The sequence below is a fragment of the Lepisma saccharinum genome, chromosome 2 (assembly GCF_977018435.1).
Source record: "Lepisma saccharinum chromosome 2, izLepSacc3.1, whole genome shotgun sequence".
NCBI lineage: Eukaryota > Metazoa > Arthropoda > Insecta > Zygentoma > Lepismatidae > Lepisma > Lepisma saccharinum.
In genome coordinates, this window is record NC_139230.1 from 36,087,255 (window position 1) to 36,112,169 (window position 24,915).

The 24,915-nt window shown below is 38.9% G+C and overlaps 1 protein-coding gene across 1 annotated transcript; it reads right to left on the minus strand.

Annotated features, from left to right (window-relative positions):
- Window positions 1-3,082: 3,082 nt before the first annotated feature.
- LOC145984398 (innexin inx3-like) lies at window positions 3,083-24,602 on the minus strand. The gene is made up of 2 exons (XM_083118059.1): window positions 24,456-24,602; window positions 3,083-4,340 (listed from the first exon to the last, which is right to left on the minus strand). The coding sequence occupies exon 2, from the start codon at window positions 4,275-4,277 to the stop codon at window positions 3,219-3,221; it is 1,059 nt and encodes a 352-aa protein (XP_082974185.1). The 5' UTR covers window positions 4,278-4,340; window positions 24,456-24,602; the 3' UTR covers window positions 3,083-3,218.
- Window positions 24,603-24,915: the final 313 nt, after the last annotated feature.

Here is a 24,915-nt window from a genome sequence, read left to right on the forward strand (position 1 = left end):
TTTTTCCACTTATTATAAGACATAAGAGCGGTATTTGTGTGTTTGAGTGTATATTCTTGTCCCATCAATAAGAAGACATTTGTGGGCGTTTCTTTGTTACTTGTGAAATGTTGGCCATCTTTGTTAACGTTGGGAAGGTAATCCCTACCGAATTTGTCAAAAATTTGTGTAGTTTAGTGTTTTTTTAATATACGAATGAAATCAGTTTTTATTTTTTAAAATTATTGATTCGTGAGAATCTCATAAACATGATTTTTAAACCTAACAGCTGCCTCGATGGGCTAGTGTGTTGGGTGCTCCACTAACGAACACATCACAGAAGATTCTGGTTTCGTCGCGATTAACCAAAACTAGAGGAAAGTGACGTTAAAATAAGCAAAAAATAAAATTAAAGTAAAGTCTTTAAAAAGTTTTTAAAGCTTTTCTTTTAACTTTTTAAAAATTTCTTCAACATCTTACTACGATGATGCTAGGAACGAGAGCAACTCCAATGAGGAAGATGATAACTGCATCAAACACTTTGAAAATTATTACAGAACAGAAGAAAAGTGCTTATTTTGCACGAAGTGGTTGCACGAATCCTGCACAAGGTACGAAAACAATTACAAAAGAGTGTTGTAAGGATGAAAGAAAAGCTTAGAATAGGAAAATACTTTGAGTGAAGTATTTTAGTTATTTATAATAAGTTACTTTTCTAGTGTAATGTAATTCGTAGGTCAGGAATCTCTCCTGGATGGTGGGGCATCTCTCCGGACATTCGAGAGAGATGGCCAAACGTAAAGGTGTTAGATTTTTACCTTTAAAACTAAGATATTAAATATTATAAGACTCATATTTTTGTAACAGTAAAATTGAATAAATTTCCCTTCTTTTCATGTAATTTAATGAGGTTTCTATTATTCTAAACAATTTTACAGCCCATCAACCTTTGCTGGGGCATCTTTCCCGAAATTTGCTTAACGTAAATTTGCCTCTTTTGCCCAATTTTCCCTACTGTAACATTGTTGTCTATGGAATATCAGTCTCGATTTTTTTACATGTACCTTCCATAGAGTACTATTTATGCTGTAAATATCGAAGTTTTATTAGGTCCCTCACCAGAGATATTGAGGCTCAAATTTTGAATAAAATGAAAAACTTCTTTTTATCTTAATTTCATCATCAAATACTTTTAACTCAAAGGGAAAATGTGTAACAAAGCTCAAATGTTTTCTACTAAAATTTTAGATCAATTTGTTTCCTCTAAGAAAATTTAAGCTCTGATATTACACTTAAGAAATACTAAACTTTGATTTTTTTCTCAAAATTGAATACCTTTTTTGGCTCTAAATTTCAGCCATTTGCGTTAGAGATGGCGAGCAAGGGCACAGAGCTTGAAATGAACTGAACACAATTTTTTTTTTACCACAACTTTCTATCATTTTCCATAGCTGAGTTGATAGTATAATTATAGCAACTGTCTGCAAAGGTCAGAAATGCCGGAAGTCATGAAACAAAAATGGCCACCATTTTCAAACCAAGCCAAGTTTTAGGAAAATAATGCCGGTTTTGAACTACACGCTTACAACAACACAAAAATGAAAAATTTTAAATATTGTGGAGCAACCAGTGCTGGACCACTTGGTATCGAAGTTAGTTTGTTGTGATGGCCTCCGTGACGAAGTGGTTGTCACAGTGCGCTACGACGCCTAGGTCCCAGGTTGGAATCCTGGCGTGGGTTTTCTTTGTCAGTGACCCTTCATCAATTTCATCATATCATCACTCATCCTCATATTTGCTGTTGACCAAAAGTGGCAGAAATACGAGGGTAAATAAACCAAACCAATCAACCTTTTTCGTAGTTTCGTATTAATCCATGTTGAGGAAACAGGAGTTTCATCAGGAAAATAGGTGGTCAGCTGTTTGCAATAAACAGGTAGAAAACTCACGATTCGGCATGCAGGAAGAGCTCCATGGCCTGGGTTTTTAGAGGGAAGACAGGTTGGGAGAGGACGGACTTTTGATTTGGATTTGAGAGAGAGAGGAGGCCGAGAGGAGAGGTCAGAGTGTCGCTGGTCAACAAGCAACGAAGTCCAAAGAGAGTTTAGATAAATTGTATTCTACGACATTTTAAATTTATCATTATCACTCTTCAGATAGAGAGGTATTTATCCAACCAACATGTATGATTCAAATTTGAAGGTTCATAAAGCCGAATGAGTGACCATTGACTTTTCTAGTTGCTTAGAGATTTTATTTCAGATTTACCTTTCGCAGCCAAGCATTTAGACTTGTCATCTTAATGACAAGTGCTCTCATCATTTGTGAGGATGAATGGGGCCTCCCCGATGGCGCAGTGGTAGCATCGTCGCCTTGTAATCAAGGGGTCCTGGGTTCGATACCCGGTGGAGGTACTTTGCACAGTGGTTCAGATCCCACTTTAAACTGTAGGTCCAGTCCCGATTAGCCTTACTGTGCATAAAGTGGACTTAAAACAACAAATCAACCAACCAACCATGAGGATGAATGATGAATAAGCTACATCACCCATCGATTTATTGTGGGAGTGGTAGGTTTCGGTCCCATCATTCACTAGAATGATACGGTTTCTACAATCTCTTCTAACAATACTTGCTCAACATCCAAGCTGTCCATGATTTTCTTCTGATTCTGAAGCATTCTACGGTTTCTTCTTCCAATCGAAGTCGAGACAGAAAATCTACTACTTCCATTCTCTTTGTACGTACAGTCACGGACAGTTCTGCGTTGCAATAATTCCATTGAAAGTCAACGGAGTTGTTACAACCCAGAAGTGTCCATGATTACATACAAGTATGTATACTGAGACCACAGTAGAGCCCAATGCTGTAATCTGGAATATGCTAATGATGGTATTCTAATGAAATGTTAATTAATATTAATAAATGCAAAGTGATTAGATGTTTGCGAAAAACACATTTTGTTGTTTCCAGTTATTTTATTAAACTACATAAGATTATACAGTGTCTTAGTTGATTCATCACTACTATTAATAACTGAAAACATAAAAGAGCGTAAAAGATCTAAAAAGTTACTAGATTATATATACTATAATTAGGCTACAAATTGAATATACGTATAAATGAATATAGCTGTGAATTGTGGAGGTTAGAAGCTAAATACCATAAGGAGAAAATACAGTTACTTCAGAAATACGATAACTCAAAATCGTTAGGTAAGATATGAGGAGTGGTTGGAATCTACACTAGTTTCACGAGAGCTCCAGAGGAAGGTCGCGCAATCCTCTCGCGGATGGACAAGTGCAGCTCCTTGACAAATTCAGCGAACGTGTGGTCATCGGTGTTCTTCGCGACAGCCCTCAGAAGAAAATAGTCTCCGTACCCCAGACCCTGGGTGAGCTTCTGCGTGGTCGTCACTGCTCGGCTGGGGAAGAAGATCTTGGCCGTCCGGATGCGCAGCCAAGGAACGAGAAAGAGCAGCATTTCGACGAAGACTTCGACGGTGGTGGCAATGCTTAGGATCATGAGCCAGAGCCAGAGGATGAAGTATATCTTGTCGTTGCACACATTCATGGTTAATGTGCACAAGAAGTCATAGTTTTCTATGCGACCTGAACTTCCATACATGTGGAACACGCACTTGGAGACACGCGGGAAGACCAGCAGCGCCGGATTGACCATATCCACTGTGTCTTCAGCAGCCAGGAACTTGATGACGTCCATTCCGTAGGACAGGAAGACTTTGCCGAGGTATCTGTCGATGAAGTAGATGTTGCCTATGACGTTGATCACGTTGAGTATATGCGCGATGAGGTACCCTCTTGCATACCAATCGCTGTCATTGACTTTAGACAGGAAGTTTTTGGCCGCTTTTTCCGCCTGGGCGGAAACTGGAGGCTGGAGGAAGCTGCAGTAGTCGGCGATCTTGAAGCGGCGGTCTATGAACGCCCAGATTAAGTGAGGGATGAAGAACATGAGGCCTTGGACGAAAAGATAGAGGTACACACATCGATAGTAATGGTGGTAGCGCATCTCTTCGCCACTTTCGGTGGGCGCCACGCCAGGGTACATCGCCTCCTTGCCTTGTTTTTTGGGCAAGGTGAAGGTGCCAGTCGTCAAACAGTGGAAGTTCATCATGTCGGTATACGTGGTTTTCCAGTCGCCATCCATGCACTGGATCGAATTGCCAGAGAACTGCAAGACGGTGTTGAACAAGAAGCAAGCGAGGAAGATGCCCGTCGTCAGCTTGTAGTGCAGGCGGAAGATGACGCTATCTCTGATTATCCCGTTTGGCCTCATCGTTACGTAGAGTTTGCCTGTTCCACACAGGGTCGACCACGTGCGTTGAACTCAACGTATATCCTGAAAAGATAGAAAGTAGCAACATGTAAGAAACGCAAGGCTGGATGTTTTGCAATGAACTAGCCACGTAACCAGATTTCTTACTGGGTATTGTACGTTTACCCATAGTATACCCTGTCTCAGGTATCTCTGGAGCAAGGCTACGGATAGTGTCAGAGAAGGGAAGGAAATTGTGTGGGCAGAGCGAACCTGCTGCGAAGACTGGTAACTGCAGTTGCTTTCCCTCCTCCGCGTAATCCCGTTCTCTCTGACGTGTTCATTGGTGAGGCCGTCTCGCGTCACTACTTGCGCAGAAAATTGTTTTAATTTGCTTGCTGTAGAGATAGTTGCGACAGAGTATAGGTAAATTGTAAATAGCTATTTTCGTTTGAACTTCCAATGCAGCCTTTTAGAGTTGACGAGTTGTATCTTTGTGGGTGATCTTGGCTACTCCACGCATAGAGATACATTTCCGTAGTCGCCACCTACTCGTCATTTGGATGGTCGACAGCTCTTACAGAGTAAGAAGAGAATGACGCGCAGTGGTTAAGAGAGCCTGGGACCCTCCCCTTGCGCTTCGCAGCCAGGAGTGGTCAGAGTTCGCCCGCAAATATACAGCTCGTCAACTATAGCACCGTATAGTCTCAAACCATGTCAATTTTCCGCCTGTTTAACATATATTTGCGTCCATGATGTGATATTGTGTTGCGATCCATGACGTACTAATGATGACGTTGTACGTAAACAAAGAGAGTCTGTGCAGGACGTGTTCATGGAGACGGCACAAAAAAAATTTCCGCGGGTGGGCAGGATGTCAGATATAAATGTACAATGGGACGCATAAATATTACATACTAACTTGTCCATCACCACGTTTATTCTCTTTGTTTCAATGAGATTTTCAGTAATTGAAACAAAATGCCAAACAAACTGCTGACATGCTTTCCATTATTATCCTACGTAGGATTCAAGAGAAACTTTAAAGAAAATAATGGTCAACAATTTGTCTAGTAATAACTGTGCATCCCCACTGTACCTTCTATCTCACTCTGTTTTAATCTCTTCCCGTTGCTTTTCTCTGTCACTATTCTAGTTTTCTTTGCTGTTTCGCTAATTCTCTTTTGCTATATTTTTGTTCACTTCTGACTGTTCAAATATTCCCTATTTCCCTATCAATGCCTTTTGCTTTCTTAGTATTCTGTCGATTGGGTTTCCCTTCCTCTCTTCTCTCAGCCTTTCCACGACTCGGTTCCAATGTAACTCTTTCAACAAACAAACTGAATTTTCCCGATAGCGTAGTGATAATGCTGTCACCTTGTAATTAATGGGTTCCGGGTTTGATTCCCCATAGAAACATGTTGCACAGTGCTTCAGATAACAGTCCTGATTAATCTATGAGCACAGAGTTGACTTAACAAACTTTCGTAAATTATGTGTGTATACAATCCCATTCCACAGAGTTCGCCAGAAAGTTTCAGGGCAACGACATTGTATACTAGGCAATCCAACTTAATAAAGAGGTTGTTGAGTCGCATATCGAGCTAGGCTCATTTTTATGGTTGCCACATGCACAGTATGTGTGTGTGAGAAGTACACGAGAGAAACTTTAAGAAAAATACTAAATATTTACAAATACAATTAGAATTTTATTGCAAATAGAAAAATACTTCCCGAAAATAAATCGATTTCCTAGTATTTCATTGCTGATTAGTCTACACAAAAGAAGAGAGGGAAGGGAAGGAGATGAGACGAAAGGAGAGGAGAACGAGCAGAGGAGAAAATAAAAGATAGAATATAAGAGGAGAGAAGAAATGAGAGGAGAGGAAGCGAAGAACAGAGTGGAGACGAGAGCGAAGATATGAGCGGAGAAAGAAATGCAAGAGAGAAGAACTGGACAAGGAGAGGAGAGCTAGTTTCAGAAGATATTGTCCAAGCGTCAAGAATTGATGCATTTATCGAATTATCAAACAGGAACAATGAATAAGGGCGAGCAAAAAGTGAACTAGCATGACCACCGTTTGGTTTTCATTCCTATGTTTCGCAGACCGCTTTTGTCTCCATCTTCACCGATTCGTTAAAGTCTATGAAATATCTCGGACCTCCCCGATGGCGCAGTGGTAGCGTCGTTGCCTTCTAATCAAGGGGTCCTGGGTTTGATACCCGGTGGAGGCACATAGTGGTTCGGATCCCACTTTAAACTGTAGGTCCAGTCCCGACTAACCTTACTGTCCATAAAGTGGACTAAAAACACGAAATCAATCAAGCTACGAAATATCGCAGTGAAAACTACACCAGAATCAAATTACAGATTGAAGTTTAATTGGACTGCAGTCCTTGCATTCATTCGTGAAAATATTGGCATAAGGAAAAGAAAAGAGATATACAGACAGGAAAACAGGAAAATGAGAAGACATAGCTTACAGAGAGAGAGAGAGAGAGAGAGAGAGAGAGGAGAGAAGGAAAGGGATGATAGAAAGATAGGAGGTAGGAGAAGAAAAGAGAGAAACAGTTGAAGAATGAGCAGGAAGGAAAGATGTACAAAGGAGATAACCAAATGAAAGGAGAAGGAGATACAGAAACACCTGAAATTCCTGAGAAAAATCAGACTGAGGCGAAGAGGATAAAATAAGGAGAAAGAGAGAAACGGAGAAAGGAAAAGAGGGAAAGAGAGAAATGGAAGAGATAGAAGGGAAAGAATAACAAGAAAAGTCGGGGAGGAAGTAAGAGAGAAAGAAGCTGAAACACATGATGAAATAGAGGCAGATCGAGGTAAACCCACAGAGAAACATATACGAAAACGTAGGAGAGAAAAATAAAGGGTAAAAGGGCGAAATGAATGAGAAATAAAGTAATATTAGGCAGATAGAGAAGCCGAGAAAAAAAGAAGAGAGTACGAGAGAAAAATGAAGGGAAAGACAATCACAGAAAGGGAGAAGTTGGGGAAAGAAAGAAATTGGAAGATAGGGTGAAGAAAAATGGAAAACCAGAAGAAAAACTAGGGAGGGAAAAGCAAGGAAAGATAGAAAAAGAGGAAGGAAGAGAAACAAGAATGTTAGAAATAGGTACATAGGAAAAATTGGTGAGGGATATATTCAGACGAAGAAGGTTGAGAGAAAGAGAGGAAGAAAGAAGAAGTGAAGACTAAGATAGGGAAAACCAGAAGAAAATGGAGCGAGAGAACAGCAAGACGAAGTAGGAACAAAGGAAGGAAAAGAAGCCGAAAAGGTACAAAGTGGTACATAGAAAAAGTGGGAGAGAGAGAGAGAGATGCAGACAAAGAAGATCGAGGGAAACAGAGGAGGGAACAGAGAGTGAAGAGGAAGGTAGTGGAAACGAGAAGTAAAACGGCGGACGAAAAAGATGGAAGGAACATAAGCAGAAATGTTTGAAAGAAGCAGACAGGAGAAATCGTAGAGAGAGATCCACACGAAGAACATTGAGAGAAACTGAAGAAGGAAGAGAGAGTAAAAAGAAAGAGGAGGGGAAAAGCAAGGAAAGAGAGCACCAGAAGAAAAAATTGAAGCAGAACAGTAGTGATACATAGCAAAAATTGTAGAAAAAGATAAGGCGAAGAAGAAGGTTGAGAGAAACAGAAGAAGGAAGAGAGGGTGAAGGAAAAGATATGGAATACCAGAAGAAAAAGGGAGAGAAAAGCAAGGAAAAATAAGAATGAAAGAACGAAGAGAAGCGGAAAAGTTGCCAAGTGGCATATAGTAGAAATGGGAAAGAAATATGCAGTTGAAGAAAGTTGAGATAAACGGAGGAAGGAAGAGAGAGTGAAGAGAGAGATCGTGAAAACCAGAAAAGAAATTTGGGAGGATAAAGCATAGGAAAATAGCAACAGAAGAAGAAGGAGAAGCAGAAAATTTGTAAAGTGGTACATAGTAGAAATGGGAGAGAGAGATATACAGGTGAAGAAAGTTGAGAGAAACAGAAGAAGGAACAGAAAGAGAGAAGAGAGAGAGAGTGAAAACCAGAAAAGAAACTAGGGAGGGTAAATATCAATAGAGGAAGAAGATGAAGAAGAGAGGCACATAGGAAAAATTGGGGAGAGAGAGATATGCAGATTAAGAAGGTTGACAGAAACAGAGCAAGAAAGAGAGAGTCAAGAGACATATACGGAAATTAGATGAAAAAACGATAAAAGGAAGGAAGGAGAGATAGCAACAAAGAAAAGTAGTAGAGTAGCAAAAATGTTGGAAGTAGTACATATGAAAAAAAGAGAGAAGGATGTGCAGACGAAAAAAGTTTAGAGAAACACAGCAAGGAAGAGAGAGTGAATTGGGAAACCAGAAGATATACGAGGGAGGGAAAAGCAAAGGAAAATAGCAACAGCTAACGTAGAAGAAGCAGGAAATTTGGAAAGGGTACATAAGAAATATCGGAGAGGAAGAGATATGCAGACGAAGAGGATTGAGAGAAACAGAGGAAGGAAGATATAGGAGACGAGGATAGTGAAAACCAGAGAAAAACGATGAAAAGCAAGAAAGACAGCAACATAGGAATCAAGAGCAGCAGAAAAGATGGAAAGAGGCACATAGGAAACATTGGATAGCAACAGAACAAGAAGGAGAAGCACAAATGTGTATATATATATATATATATATATACAGGGTGACTGGTAATTAGATGTATTCCCTGAAAGGGGTTAAAGTAGAGACAATTTGCAATAAATTTGACCATATGATACCCCGTCCGAATATTATTAGTTTTCGAGATAATCGAATTTCAATTGTTTTTTTTTTTAAAAAATGACAATTTTCCACATAAAAAGATGAATTGAGAAAAAACTGCTTATTGTATGGAACTTATTTCAGTGTTTTCTGATAGCTAATAAATAAGTGGTTCGTTTAAAAAAAACGTTTTCCCAAATAACAATCACATGTAAGTAACGGGTGGGTCTAAACTTACAAGTGATGATAAAAAAATGCACTCTTAGTTTACTTGGCAACGTATTAATAACAAAAATGGTATGACACGAAGTGTACAAATTACTGAAATTACTTCCTTGTGTCATCTGCTATCCAGCAAGGTACAAATGTTGCTAACATTCACATTTGTGTACAAGAAATAATACTTCATTCATCTTCATGTGAATGGAATCAATGAACAATACAATTAAAGAACATTACACTTCTTGATCAAAGTGGGCACCTCCATTACGAATGCAGGTACACAGGGTTTTAGGAACATTTGGCCTCTTAACTTGTGATGTGATGGTGTCCTTGATGTGTTGACCAGCTGTTGAGATCCTCTCCCTGAGCTTTTCTTGCGAGGGTACCGGTGTCTTGTCATGTGGCTCCAAATGTAAAAGTCGTAAGGCATCAAATCGATCGGGGGATCGAGCTGGGCAGTCATCATGCTGATAAATCATGTCACTTCTTGTAGCTAGAGGCACATCCTCCAACAACATTGCCATCCTGTTCCTCAAAAAATGTTCATAAGTGATACCATTTAAGATTTGGGGCAGGAAAAATGGCTCGATCAAATGATTGTTGATTACGGCCATCCATACTTCTGCCTGGGTGTGCGACAGTGGCTGGGTGAATATTACCCAAATAAATGGATTGGCCGAGGCGGCCCGATTCCCTGGCCGGCTCGATCCCCCGATTTGAGCCCTTGCGACTTTTACATTTGGAGCCACATGAAGGAAGCAGAAATGTTGGAAAGAGTCGCATAATAAAATTTGGAGATAGAAATATTTAGACGAAGAACGTTGATATTGCCTCTCCATTTTCTTTGTCTTGCTTAGCTGAAACAAATCGAACTCCTTTTGATTTTGAGTAGGGGAAGTCTGAAGAAAGAGAGGAAGGAAGAGAGAGTGTAAAGAAGGATAGCGAAAACCAGAAGAGAAACGAGGCAGGGAAAATCAAGGAAAAAGAGAAACAGAGGAAGGAAGAGAAACAGAATAATCAGAAAGAGGCACAGAGGAAACATCGGAGAGAGAGTTACGTGCAGACCAATAAGTTTGAGAGATATAAAGAGGAGGTAAGAGAGAGTGAAGAGAAATATAGGAAAAAGAAGAAAAGCGAGGGAGAGATAATGAGAGGAAGATAGCAACAGAGGAAGAAGAAGAATCATAATCGAAGAAAAATGTGAGAGAGGGATATGCAGATGAAGAAGTTTGATAGAAACAGAGGATGGAAGGATAGAGTGAAGAGAAAGGTACGGAAAACAAAAGAAAAACGAGAGACGAAAAACAAGGATATATAGCAACAGAATAGCCGAAATGTTGCAAAGTGGTAGATAGAAAAATGGGATATGGAAACTAAGATGGTTGAGAGAAACAGAGGAAGGAAGAGAGTGAGTGAAGAGAAATAATAGTAAACGAGAAGAAAAACCGGAGATGGAAAAGCAAGGAAAGGTAGCAACAACTTGAGGAGGGGAAGCAGAAAATTCGGAGAGAAATACAAAAGATAAATTGGAAAGAGGGAGATACGCAGACCAATAAGGTTAAAAGAAATAGAGGAACTAATGGAGTGTGAAGAGAAATGTAGGAAAACCTGAAGAAAAACGAGGCAGGGAAAGAAATAAGAAGTTGAAGAAAGTTGAGATAAACCGAGGAAGGAAGAGAGAGTGAAGAGAGAGATCGTGAAAACCAGAAAAGAAATTTGGGAGGTTAAGGCATGGGAAAATAGCAACAGAAGAAGAAGGAGAAGCAGAAAAGTTGTAAAGTGGTAAATAGTAGAAATGAGAGAGATATATATACAGGTGAAGAAAGTTGAGAGAAACAGAAGAAGGAAGAGAAAGAGAAAAGAGAGAAGAGAGAGAGAGAGTGAAAACCAGGAAAGAAACTAGGGAGGGAAAATATCAACAGAGGAAGAAGATGAAGAAAAGAGGCACATAGGAAAAATTGGAGAGAGAGAGAGAGATATGCAGATTAAGAAGGTTGACAGAAACAGAGCAAGAAAGAGAGAGTGAAGAGAGATATACAGAAATTATATGAAAAAACGAGAAACGAAAAGGAGGAGAGATAGCAACAGAGGAAAGTAGTAGAGTAGCAAAAATGTTTGAAAGTAGTACATATGAAAGAAAGAGAGGAGGATGTGCAGACGAAAAATGATTAGAGAAACACAGCAAGGAAGAGAGAGTGAATTGGGAAACCAGAAGATAAAGATAAATAGCAATAGCTAACGGAGAAGAAGCTGGACATTTGGAAATGGTACATAAGAAATATCGGAGAAGAAGAGATATGACGAAGCAGAAAAGTTGTAAAGTGGTAAATAGTAGATATGAGAGAGAGATATATACAGGTGAAGAAAGTTGAGAGAAACAGAAGAAGGAAGAGAAAGAGAAAAGAGAGAAGAGAGAGAGAGAGAGTGAAAACCAGGAAAGAAACTAGGGAGGGAAAATATGAACAGAGGAAGAAGATGAAGAAAAGAGGCACATAGGAAAAATTGGAGAGAGAGAGAGAGATATGGAGATTAAGAAGGTTGACAGAAACAGAGCAAGAAAGAGAAAGTGAAGAGAGATATACAAAAATTAGATGAAAAAACGAGAAACGAAAAGGAGGAGAGATAGCAACAGAGGAAAGTAGTAGAGTAGCAAAAATGTTTGAAAGTAGTACATATGAAAGAAAGAGAGAAGGATGTGCAGACGAAAAAAGTTTAGAGAAACACAGCAAGGAAGAGAGAGTGAATTGGGAAACCAGAAGATATACGAGGGAGGGAGAAGCAAAGGAAAATAGCAACAGCTAACGTAGAAGAAGCAGGAAATTTGGAAAGGTTACATAAGAAATATCGGAGAAGAAGAGATATGCAGACGAAGAAGATTGAGAGAAACAGAGGAAGGAAGATATAGGAGACGAGGATAGTGAAAACCAGAAGAGAAACGATGAAAAGCAAGAAAGACAGCAACATAGGAATCAAGAGCAGCAGAAAAGATGGAAAGAGGCACATAGGAAACATCGGATAGCAACAGAACAAGAAGGAGAAGCAGAAATGTATGTATATATATATATATATATATATATATATATATATATATATATATATATATATATATATATATACACACACACACACACACACAGACGAATATAGTTGAGAGAAACGGAGGAAGAAGGAGAGTAAAAAAAACATAGTCAAAACCAGAAGAAAACCGAAGGACAGAAAACCCTGGGAGGATAGAAACAGAGGAAGAAGAAGAACCAGAAAAGTTGGATAGAGGCACGTAGGAAAAATCGGAGAGAGAGAGAGAGATACGCAGACGAAGAAGGTTTAGAGAAACAAAAGAAGGAGAAGAGAGTGAAAAGTTGGATAAGGAAAACCAGCAGAGAAAGGATATAGAGAAAATCAAGGATATGTAGGAAGAAAGGAAGGAAGGGCAACAGAGAATCTTCAAAGAAGTACATAAGAGAAATGGGAGAAGAGAGTGTAGGGAAATATTAATAAACCAAAAGAAAAACCAGGGACGGAAAACCAAGGAACGATAGCAAAAGATAAAGGAGGAGAATGATATAAGTTGGAAAGAAGCGCAAAGTAAAAAATTAGAGAGAGAGAGATATGAAGACGAAGAAGGTGGTTGAATTAGAGAAAGGAAGACGGTTTAAATAGAAAGACAGGGAAACAGAAGAAAAACGAGGGGACAGCAAGGAAAGATAGCAACAGAGGAAGGAAGAGAAGCAGAAATATTCGAAAGAAGTAGCTACATAGGAAAATCGGAGAGTGTTAATAAGCAGACGAAGAATGTTTAGAGAAACAGAAGAAAGAAAAGAGAGTCAGAAGATTAATAGGGAAAGTCTGCAAAAAGAGAAGCGAGAGAAAAGCAAGGAAAGGTAGGAACAAAGGAAGGATGAGAAGCTGAAAAGTTGGAAAGTGGTACTTAGGGGAAATGGGACTGAGATAAATGCGGACGAAGAAAATTGTGAGAAACAAAGATTGGAAGAGAGAGTGAAGAGAAAGATTGTGAAAAACAGAAGAATAACGAGAGAAGGAAAAGCAAGGAAAGGTATCGGCAAAGGAAGGAATAAAAGCAGAATATTTGCAACGTGTTTCTTAGTCAAAATTGGATATATATATATATATATATATATATATATATATATATATATATATATAGACGAAGAAGGTCGAAAGAAAGATAGGAATAAAGAAAGAGTGAAGAGAAATATACTGAATACAGAAGAAAAACCGGGGAGGGGACAGCAAGGAAAGATAGCAACAGAGGAAGGAAGAGAAGCAGAAGTATTGCAAAGAAGTAGCTACATTGAAAAATCGGAATTGGAATAAAGGATGAGAAACAGAACAATTGGAAAGAGGAACATAGGACAGATCGAAAGAGAGAAATTCAGACTAGGAAAGTTGAGGTAATCAGAGGAAGGAAGAGAGAGTAAAGAGAAAGATATTGAAACCAAAAAAAAAAAATGAGGAGGGGAAAAGCAAGGAAAGAGAGCACCAGAAGAAAAAATGAAGCAGAGGAGTAGTGATACATAGCAAAAAAAAATGTAGAAAAAGATATGGCGTCGAAGAAAGTTGAGAGAAACAGAAGAAGGAAGAGAGGGTGAAGGAAAAGATATGGAATACCAGAAGAAAAAGGGAGAGAAAAGCAAGAAAAAATAAGAATGAAAGAACGAAGAGAAGCTAAAAAGTTGCCAAGATGTACATAGTAAAGATTAGAGAAACACAGCAAGGAAGAGAGAGTGAATTGGGAAACCAGAAGATATACGAGGGAGGGAAAAGCAAAGGAAAAATGGCAACAGCTAACGTAGAAGAAGCAGGAAATTTGGAAAGGGTACATAAGAAATATCGGAGAAGAAGAGATATGCAGACGAAGAAGATTGATAGAAACAGAGGAAGGAAGATATAGGAGACGAGGATAGTGAAAACCAGAAGAAAAACGATGAAAAGCAAGAAAGACAGCAACATAGGAATCAAGAGCAGCAGAAAAGATGGAAAGAGGCACATATGAAATATCGGATAGCAACAGAACAAGAAGGAGAAGCAGAAATGTATATATACACAGACGAAAATAGTTGAGAGAAACGGAGGAAGAAGGAGAGTAAAACATAGTCAAAACCAGAAGAAAACCGAAGGAGCTGAAGGAGGAGAAGCAGATAAGTTGGAAAGAATCGCAAAAGAAAAATTAGAGACAGAGATATGAAGACGAAGAAGGTTGATAGAAATGGAGAAAGGAAGACGGAATAAATAGAAAGACAGGGAAACAGAAGAAGAACGAGGGGACAGCAAGGAAAGATAGCAACAGAGGAAGAAAGAGAAACAGAATAGTTGGAAAGAGGCACAAAGGAAATATCGGAGATAGAAAGAGAGAGAGAGAGATATGCAGGCCAATTACGTTGACTGAAATGGAAGAATTAACAGAGAGTGAAGAGAAAAATAGGAAAACGGAAGAAAAATGAGAGAGGGACAAGCATTGTAAAATAGCAAGGGAGGAAGAAGGAGAATCAGAAAAACTAGAAAAATCTGAGAGAGAGAGATATGCAGATGAAGAAAGTTGAGATAAACAGAGGATGGAAGAGAGAGTAAGATGAAGAACAGTGAAATCGGGAAGAATAACTAAAAGAAGGAAAAGCAAGGAAAGATATCGACAAGGGAAGGAAGAGAAACAGAAAATTTGGTAAGAGGTACATAGGAAAAATCGGAGAGAGAAAGAGATATGCAGACGAAGAAGGTTTAGAGAAGCAAAAGATGGAATAGAGAGTGAAGAGAAGGATATGAAAATCTTGAAGATAGAAAAGAGAGAGAAGGGCAAGGGTGGGTAGGAGCAAAGAAATGGAGGGAAACAGAATAGATGCAATGTGGTACAATGTGGACGGAAAACCAAGGAAAGATAGCAACAGCTGAAGGAGGAGAAGCAGATAAGTTGGAAAGAAACGCAAAAGAAAAATTAGAGACAGAGATATGCAGACGAAGATGGTTGAAAGATATTTAGAAAGGAAGATGAAGTAAATAGAAAGACAGGGAGACAGAAGAGAAACCAGGGAGGGGAAAGCTAGGAAAGAGAGAAACATAGGATGGAAGAGAAGGAGAATGGTTGAAAAGAGGCGGCACTTATGAAATATCCGAGAGAGAACGATTTGAAGTCTAATAAGTTTGGGAGAGATGGATGAAGAAAGAGAGAGAGAAGGGAAATATTAGTAAACAAGAAGATAAACCAGGGAGGGAAAAGCAAGGATTGAGAGATAGAGGAAGAGGAAGAAGATGAAGAAGAAGAGAATAAATTGGAAAGAAATACATGGAAAAATTGGAGAGAGAAATATGCAGACGAAGAAGGTTGATAGAAATGGAGAAAGGAAGAGGTAGAAAATAGAAAGACAAGGACACAGAAGAAAGACCAGAGAGAGCAAAGCAAGGAAAGAGAGATACAGGGGAAGAAGAACAAGAAGAAAAAATACAAAGAAGTTAATGGGAAAAATCTCAGAGAGATATATGCAGACGAAGAAAGTTTAGATAAACAGATGAAAGAAGAGACAGTCAGAAGATTAATAGGGAAAGTCTGCAAAAAGAGAAGCGAGAGAAAAGCAAGGGAAGGTAGGAACAAAGGAAGGATGAGAATCTGAAAAGTTGGAAAGTGGTACATAGGAGAAATTGGAGAGAGAGAGAGAGAGAGAGAGAGAGAGAGAGAGAGAGAGAGAGAGATGCAGACAAAGAAAGTTGTGAGAAACAGAGGAGAGAAAAGAGAGTGAAGAGAAAGATAGTGAAAACCAAAAGAAGGAGGTATGGGATAGCATGAGAAGATAGCAACAGGGCAAGATGGAGAAGCAGAAATGTTGAAGAGAGTCACATAGCAAAATTTGGAGATAAAGACATGCAGACGAAGAACGTTGATATTGCCTTTCCATTATCTTTGGCTTGCTAAGATTAAACAAATCGAATTGCTTTTGAATTTGAGTAGGGGAAGTCTGAAGAAACAGAGGAAGGAAGAGAGAGTGAAGAGAAGGATAGTGAGAACCAGAGGAAAAACGAGGCAGGAATATCAAGGAAAGAGAGAAACAGAGGAAAGAAGAGAATCAGAGGAAGGGAGAGATACAGAAATTGGATTGGAAAGAGGCACACAGGAAACATCGGAGAGAGAGTTACATGCAGACCAATATGGTTGAGAGATATAGAGGAACTAAGAGAGAGTGAAGAGAAATATAGGAAAAAGAAGAAAAGCGAGGGAGAGATAATGAAAGGAAGATAGCAACAGAGGAAGAAGAAGAATCATAATCGAAGAAAAATGTGAGAGAGGGATATGCAGATGAAGAAGTTTGATAGAAACAGAGGATGGAAGGATAGAGTGAAGAGAAAGGTACGTAAAACAAAAGAAAAACGAGAGACGAAAAACAAGGATATATAGCAACAGAATAGCCGAAATGTTGCAAAGTGGTAGATAGAAAAATGGGATATGGAAATTAAGATGGTTGAGAGAAACAGAGGAAGGAAGAGAGTGAGTGAAGAGAAATATTAGTAAACCAGAAGAAAAACCGGAGATGGAAAAGCAAGGAAAGGTAGCAACAACTTGAGGAGGAGAAGCAGAAAATTCGGAGAGAAATACAAAAGATAAATTGGAAAGAGGGAGATACGCAGACCAATAAGGTTAAAAGAAATAGAGGAACTAATGGAGTGTGAAGAGAAATGTAGGAAAACATGAAGAAAAACGAGGCAGGGATAAGCAAGGGAAGATAGCAACAGATAAAGGAGGAGAAACAGAACAATTGGAAATAGGACATAGGACAGATCGAAAGAGAGAAATTCAGACTAGGAAAGTTGAGGTAAACAGAAGAAGGAAGAGAGAATGAGAAGAAAGATAGTGAAAACCAGATGAATAACGCTAGAAGGAAAAGCAAGGAAATATATCGATAATGGTAGGAAGGGAAAAATAAAAGTTGCGAAGTGGTACATTGCAAAATTTTAGAGAGAAATATGCAGAAGAAGAAGGTCGAGATGAAGAGAGGAAGGAAGAGAGAGTGAAGAGATATATAGGAAATACAGAAGAAAAACCAGGGAGGTCAGAGCAAGGAAATATAGCAACAGAGGAAGGAAGAGAAGCAGAAAAATTGGAAAGAAGTAGCTACATAGGAAAATAGGAGTTTTAATAAGCAGACGATGAAGGTTTAGAGAAACAGCAGAAAGAAGAGAAAGTGAGGATATGAATAGGGAAAACCAGAATAAATATGTGGGAGAAAAAGGCAAGGAAATATAAGAAAAAAGAAGGATGGGAAGCTGAGAATTTGCAAAGTGGTACATGAGAGAATTTTGATTTTGAGGAGGTAAAGTCTGAAGAAACAGAGGAAGGAAAATAGAGTGAAGAGAAGGATAGTGAAACCCAGAAGAGAAACGAGGTCGGGAAAATCAAAGAAAAAGAAACACAGAATGGAAGAGAAGCAAAACAGTTGGAAAGAGACACATAGGAAACAACGGGGGAAAGAGCGATATGTAGACGAATATGGTTGAGAGAAGTAGAATAACAAAGAGAGAGTGAAGCGAAATATAGGAAAAAGAAGAAAAGCGAGGGATTCATAACCAGGGGAAGGTAGCAACAGAGGAAGAAGAGGAAGCAGAAAAGTTTAAATGAGGCACATATGAAATTCTGAGAGATAGAGATGCAAATGAAGAAGGTCGATAGAAACAGAGGAAGGATGAGAGAGTGAAGAGAAAGATACGGAAACAGAAGAAAAGCGAGAGATTGAAAATCAAGGAAGGAGAGAAACATGGGAAGGAAGAGAAGCAGAATAGTTGTTTAGAGGCACATAGGAAACATCGGAGAGAGAGGCAGAGAGAGAGAGAGAGAGATAGAGAGAGAGAGAGAGAGAGAGAGAGAGAGAGACAGAGATAGAGATGCAGACCAATAAGATTGAGAGTAAAAGAGGACAGAAGAGAAAGTGAAGAGGAAGATAGTGAAAACCAGAAGAAAAACGATAGAGGGAAAAGCAAGGAGAGAGAGAGAAACATGGAAAGGTAGAGAAGTAGAATAATCGGAAAAGGAACATAAAAATCATCGGGAAGAGAGAGATGTGAAGACGAATATGGTTGAGAGAAACAAACAGAGGAAGAGAGAGAGAGAGAATAAGAAGATATTTAAAACAAGAAGAAAAGCGAAGGACCGAAAACCGTGGGAGGATAGAAACAGAGGAAGAAGAAGAACCAGAAAAGTTGGATAGAGGCACATAGTAAAAATCGGAGAGAGAGGGAGAGACATGCAGACCAAGGAGGTTTAGAGAAACAAAACAGGGAGATGAGAGTGTAGAGAAATATTAATAAACCAAAAGAAAAACAAGGGACGGAAAACCAAGGAAAGATAGCAAAAGCTGAAAGAGAAGAAGCAGATAAGTTGGAAAGAAGCGCAAAGGAAAAACATTAGAGAGAGAGAGAGAGATGAAGACGGGTTGATAGAAATGGAGAAAGGAAGACGGATTAAATAGAAAGACAGGGAATCAGAAGAAAAACAAGGGAGGGGAAATTAAGGAAAGAGAGAAACAGAGGAAGGAAGAGAAACAGAATAGTTGGAAAGAGGCACATAGGAAACGTCGGAGAGAGAGAAAGAGAGAGAGATATGCAGACCTTTTACGTTGAGTTGAATAGAAAAATTAACAGAGAGTGAAGAGAAATATAGGAAAACAGAAAAAAATGAGGGAGGGACAAGCATGGTAAAATAGCAAGAGAGGAAGAAGAAGAATCAGAAAAGTTACAAAAATCTGACAGAGAGAGATATGCAGATGAAGAAAGTTGAGATAAACAGAGGATGGAAGAGAGAGTAAGATGAAGAACATTGAAATCGAGAAGAATAACTAGAGAAGGAAAAGCAAGGAAAGATATCGACAAGGGAAGGAAGAGAAACAGAAAATTTGGTAAGAGGTACATAGAAAAATCGGAGAGAGAGATATGCAGACGAAGAAGGTTTAGAGAAGCAAAAGATGGAATAGAGAGTGAAGAGAAGGATATGGAAATCTTGAATATAGAAAAGAGAGAGAAGAGCAAGGATGGGTTGGAGCAAGGGAAATGAAGGGAAACAGAAAAGATGCAAAGTGGTACATGGGTGAAATTGGGGAGAGAGGTATGCAGACGAAGAAAGTTGAGAGTAACAGAGGACGGAGGAGAGTGTAGATAAATATTAGTAAAACAGAAGAAAGACTAGGGAAGGAGAAGCAAGGAAAGATAGCAAGAACAAAAGGAGCAGAAGCAGAAAAGATGGAAAGAATCACGAAGGAAAAATTTGGAGAGACTGATATGCAGACGAAGATGGTTAATATATATGGATAAAGGAAGATGAAGTAAATAGAAAGACAGGGAGACAGAGGAGAAACCAGGGAGGGGAAAGCAAGGAAAGAGAGAAACATAGGATGGAAGAGTAGCAGAATGGTTGAAAAGAGGCACATACGAAACATTGGAGAGAGAGCGATTTGAAGATTGATAAGTTTGAGAAAGATAGAGGAAGAAAGAGAGAGTGAAGGGAATATTAGTATATTAGTAAACAAGAAGAGAAACCAGGGAGGGAAAAGCAAGGATAGAGAGAAACAGAGGAGAAGGAAGAAGATGAAGAAGAAGAGAATAAATTGGAATGAAGTACATAGAAAAAATTAGAGAGAGAAATATGCAGACGAAAAAGGTTGATAAGATGGAGAAAGGAAGAGGGAGAAAATAGAAAGACAAGGACACAGAAGAAAGACCAGAGAGAGCAAAGCAAGGAAAGAGAGATACAGGGGAAGAAGAAGAAGAAGAAAAATTAGAAAGAAGTAAATGGGAAAAGTCTGAGAGAGATATATTCAGACGAAGAAGGCTTAGAGAAACAGATGAAAGAAGAGAGAGTCAGAAGATTAATAGGGAAAACTTGAAAAAAGAGAAGCGAGAGAAAAGCAAGGAAAGGTAGGAACAAAGGAAGGATGAGAAGCTGAAAAGTTGGAAAGTGGTACATAGGAGAAATGGGAGAGAGATAAATGCAGACGAAGAAAATTGTGAGAAACAAAAGTTGATAGAGAGAGTGAAATGAAAGATAGTAAAAACCAGAAGAATAACGAGAGAAGGAGAAGCAAGGAAAGATGTCGACAAAGGAAGGAGCAAAAGCAGAATATTTGCAATGTGTTTCTTAGTCAAAATTGAATATATAGGATATATATATATATATATACAGGCGAAGAAGGTCGAAAGAAAGAGAGGAATAAAGAGAGAGTGAAGAGAAATATAGAGAATACAGAAGAAAATCCAGGGAGGAGACAGCAAGGAAAGTTAGCAACAGAGGAAGGAAGAGAAGCAGAAATATTGGAAAGAAGTAGCTACATAGGAAAACCGGAGGGTGTTAGTAAGCAGACAAAGAAGGTTTAGAGAAACAGAAGAAAGAAGAGAGAGTGAAGAGAAAGATAGTGAAAACCAAAAGAAGGAGGAATGGGAAAGCATGGGAAGATAGCAACGGAACAAGAAGGAGAAGCCGAAATGTTGGAAAGAGTCGTATCACAAATTTTGGACATAGAAATATGGAGACGATGAACGTTGATATTGCCTCTCCATTTTCTTTGTCTTGCTTATCTGAAACAAATTGAACTGCTTTTGATTTTGAGATGAGGAAGTCTGAAGAAACAGAGGAAGGAAGAGAGAGTGAAGAGAAGGGTAGCAAAACCAGAAGAGAAACGAGGCACGGAAAAGCAAGGAAAAAGAGAAACAGAGGAAGGAAGAGAAACAGAGAAAGAAAGAGAAACAGAGGAAGGAAGAGAAACAGAGAAAGAAAGATAAATAGAGGAAGGAAGAGAAACAGAATAATTGGAAAAAGGCACAGAGGATACATCGGTGAAAGAGTTATGTTCAGACCAATAACGTTGAGAGATATAGAGGAGCTAAGAGAAAGTGAAGAGAGATATAGGAAAAAGAAGAAAAGCGAGGGAGAGATAATGAGAGGAAGATAGCAACAGAGGAAGAAGAAGAATCAGAATCGATAGAAAAATGTGTGAGAGAAATATGAAGATGAAGACGATTGATAGAAAAAGAGGATGGAAGGATAGAATGAAGTGAAAGATAAGGAAAACAAAAGAAAAACGAGAGATGGTTATCAAGAACATATAGCAACAGAGTAGCAGAAATGTTACAAAGTGGTACATAGTAAAATGGGAGTAAAGGATATGGAAACTAAGATGGTTGAGAGAAACAGCGGAAGGAAGAGAGTGAGTGAAGAGAAATATTAGTAAACCAGAAGAAAAACCGGGGATGGAAAAGCAAGGAAAATTAGCAACAACTTAAGGAAGAGAAGCAGAAAAATCGGAAAGAAATACAAGGGATATATTGGAAGGAGAGAGATACGCAGATCAATAAGGTTGAAAGAAATAGAGGAACTAATAGAGTGTGAAGAGAAATGTAGGAAAACCTGAAGAAAAACGAGGCAGGGATAAGCAAAGGAGGATAACAACAGATAAAGGAGGAGAAACAGAACAATTGGAAATAGGAACATAGGACAGATCGAAAGAGAGAAATTCAGACGAGAAAAGTTATGGTAAACAGAGGAAGGAAGAGAGAATGAGAAGAAAGATAGTGAAAACCAGGTGTATAACGAGAGAAGGAAAAGCAAGGAAATATATCGCCAATGGGAGGAAGGGAAAGAGAAAAGTTGCGAAGTGGTACATTGCAAAATTTTAGAGAGAAATATGCAGACGAAGAAGGTCGAGATGAAGAGAGGAAGGAAGAGAGGGTGAAGAGATATATAGGGAATACAGAAGAAAAACCAGGGAGGTCAGAGCAAAGAAATATAGCAACAGAGGAAGGAAGAGAAGCAAAAAAATTGGAAAGAAGTAGCTACATAGGAAAATCGGAGAGTTTTAATAAGCAGACGATGAAGGTTTAGAGAAACAGCAGGAAGAAGAGAAAGTGAAGATATGAATAGGGTACAACAGAATAAAGAGGTGGGAGATAAAGGCAAGTAAATGTAAGAAAAAGTGATGGATGAGAATTTGCAAAGTGGTACATGAGAGAAATGGGAGATATTCAGACGAAGAAAGTTGAGAGAAACAGAAGAAAGAAAGGAGACTGAATAGAAAGATAGTGAAAACCAGAAGAAGAAGGAGGGAGGGAAGATCATTGGAAGATAGCAACAGAGCAAGAAGAAGAAACAGAAATGTTGGAGAGAGAGAGAGAGAGAGAGAGAGAGGGATATGCAGACGAAGAACGTTGACATTGCTTTTCCATTATCTTTGGCTTGATTGAGTTCTTGCTTAGGTGAGATAAATCGAACTCGTTTTGATTTTGAGGAGGTAAAGTCTGAAGAAACAGAGGAAGGAAGAGAGAGCGAAGAGAAGGATGGCGAAAACATTATTGCGTATACATACTACTACTTTGTCAGGTACCCCCTCCCAGTCTTCCGGTCTTGTATATTTACTTATGAAATATAGCAACCCTTAAGACAGAAGGGAAAGAAACACACAGAAAGATGGAGAGTAAGAAAGAGATGAGGAGGGGGAGAGTGATAGAGTTCTTCGCAAACCTTGTAACACCGAAAAATGTTTATTATACCAAAACAGTGTTTATGTATGTATAGTGACTTGTTCTGAACACATTTTTCAACCATTCGAAATCGCGAAAAAACGCGAACTTTGCATAAGATGCGAATTGTGGACTTTTTCATGAATATCAATGCATTTTGTGCCTAAACAACCAAAAGTATCGCGAATATCCAACATTCTTGTGTTTCAGGCTATATTTATTTCTACACTTTTAATTTGCAAGTTTTCCAACACTTTATCCAAGAGAAAACTATAATTCATGGAATAATTTAGACAGCTACATGAAACAACGTGTAAATGGGTGATTTCCATGTTTTTTCACCTTTATCAGAAGGCTTTTCATCACATCACAGAGCAAAGTGGCGGGTTTATGACACGAGATCGAGTGCATATTTATCGATTGATTGGGTTTATTTTACTTCGCTTTTCTTTTGCCAATCGCGGAGATGAGGATGATTGATGATATGGTGAAATTTCTGGAAGGACGCTCACAAAGAACACCCGGCCAGGCCTAACCCGCGACCCCTAGCGTCGCAGCGCGTTGTGCTAACCAATTCGCCACGGAAGTCGGTATCGGCATTTGTCATGCGAGAAGTAATGGAAAAATAACTCCCTCAAAAATAGTTTCCAATATATGAAACTGTCACGAACAGGCGTAGGGCATGTGACCTACATATGAAAATGCTAGTTTAAAAGCACAATGAAGGTATAATATTTCGCAGAGAAATGTGCTAATATAAAAATGTGAATTTTTGGTAAAATAGCAACAAAAAGTAAGCAAAATAACACCAAAAAATCGAGGCCCCTACCTATCATCTTCACGAAACTGGATGAACAGCGAAATTTTGGAACTTTCATGATGTCTCACACCGAAATCACGAATGCTGACCATATGGGTACGTAAGATCTCTGTTTCAGAATATATATATATATATGTATGTATGTACATATGTATTGTAAATCTTATGTAAAAGACGCACACCCGTGAGTGAAGAAACAAAATGTCATATGTTTCTCGCTGGGAGTTAGGTAAGTAATGTGCAGTAGAACAGAAACTGTTTTGACAATCTATTTTGTTAAAAATAGCTTTTTGTATCAAAATCAGTTCATAATAGATAAATTTGCGAACATGGGGCTAAGAAAAAGTATTAATAACGTTTTATTTGACATTTTAATGTTGATGTTGAAATCGCGAATTTTGAAGAAAATAACGCGAAAAGTCAGAAAAATAACACCAATTTTTGCATAAATTAAACGCGAAAAATTACGGTCCCTAGTATTAGAAAAAAATTAGAATGGGCTGGGATATAGAAAGAGACACTGTGGATAGATTAAATAGAGAAGGGTGAAGGGAGGAGACGGATAGGAGAGAGCTGTGCATTGTGTGAGATAGAGAAATCGGAAGGGAGAGAGAGAGAGAGAGAGAGAGAGAGAGAGAGAGAGAGAGAGAGAAAGAGCGTGAAAGAAAGAAAAATATATTTAGGGAGAAAGAGGAGACAAAAAAGTAGAAAGGTGAGAAATGGGAGGAAGAATAGGCTAAGAGGGAAAATGAAACAGATGTCACTGGTTCGATTCCTAGTAAGATCACATTTCGGTGTTTCCGATTCCACTTTAAACTGTCCCGATGAAATATTCGTGTCGAAATATTATCTTGCAAACACATACGTATAAAAAAATGCACAGTACAATTCAAGTATAACATGTTGGTCTTCACTTACCCTACTTGAAGGTACGTTGTCACACAGGTTGAAGTTTGTTGTCACTGAGCTTAAAGTCTGTTGTCACACAGCTAGAATTCTGTCGTTACACAACTTGAAGTCTGTTATAGCACAGCTTGAAGTCTATTGTCGCACTAATTGCCTGGATCTGCTTTTTAGTTGCGGAGCGATGTTTCAAGACACCTTGCAGGACAAGCACTAGCACTGATCTAGTTCGGAGTTTCCTGCGCGCCAAGCCTCGAGATGGCCCCAGTTCATTGGTTACAGCAAGCTCCTCCTCCTATGGAGGGGGGTGTTTGGGGAGAGCAGTTTCTCGAACAATCGCATTACTGTTTTGTCGTGTTTCTCGAGTGGCGCAATACGCTAGTAAAGTAAACGTCACTTCCGGCGCTGTTGCCCTAGTCCCCGTAATTTATCCATGCAGTTAGTATTGGAAACGCTAAATAATAAAAATAGAATT

Excerpts from the sequence above, each read along its gene's own strand:
- LOC145984398 (XM_083118059.1), bottom strand. The coding sequence starts at position 4,277 with ATGAGGCCAAACGGGATAATCAGAGATAGCGTCATCTTCCGCCTGCAC.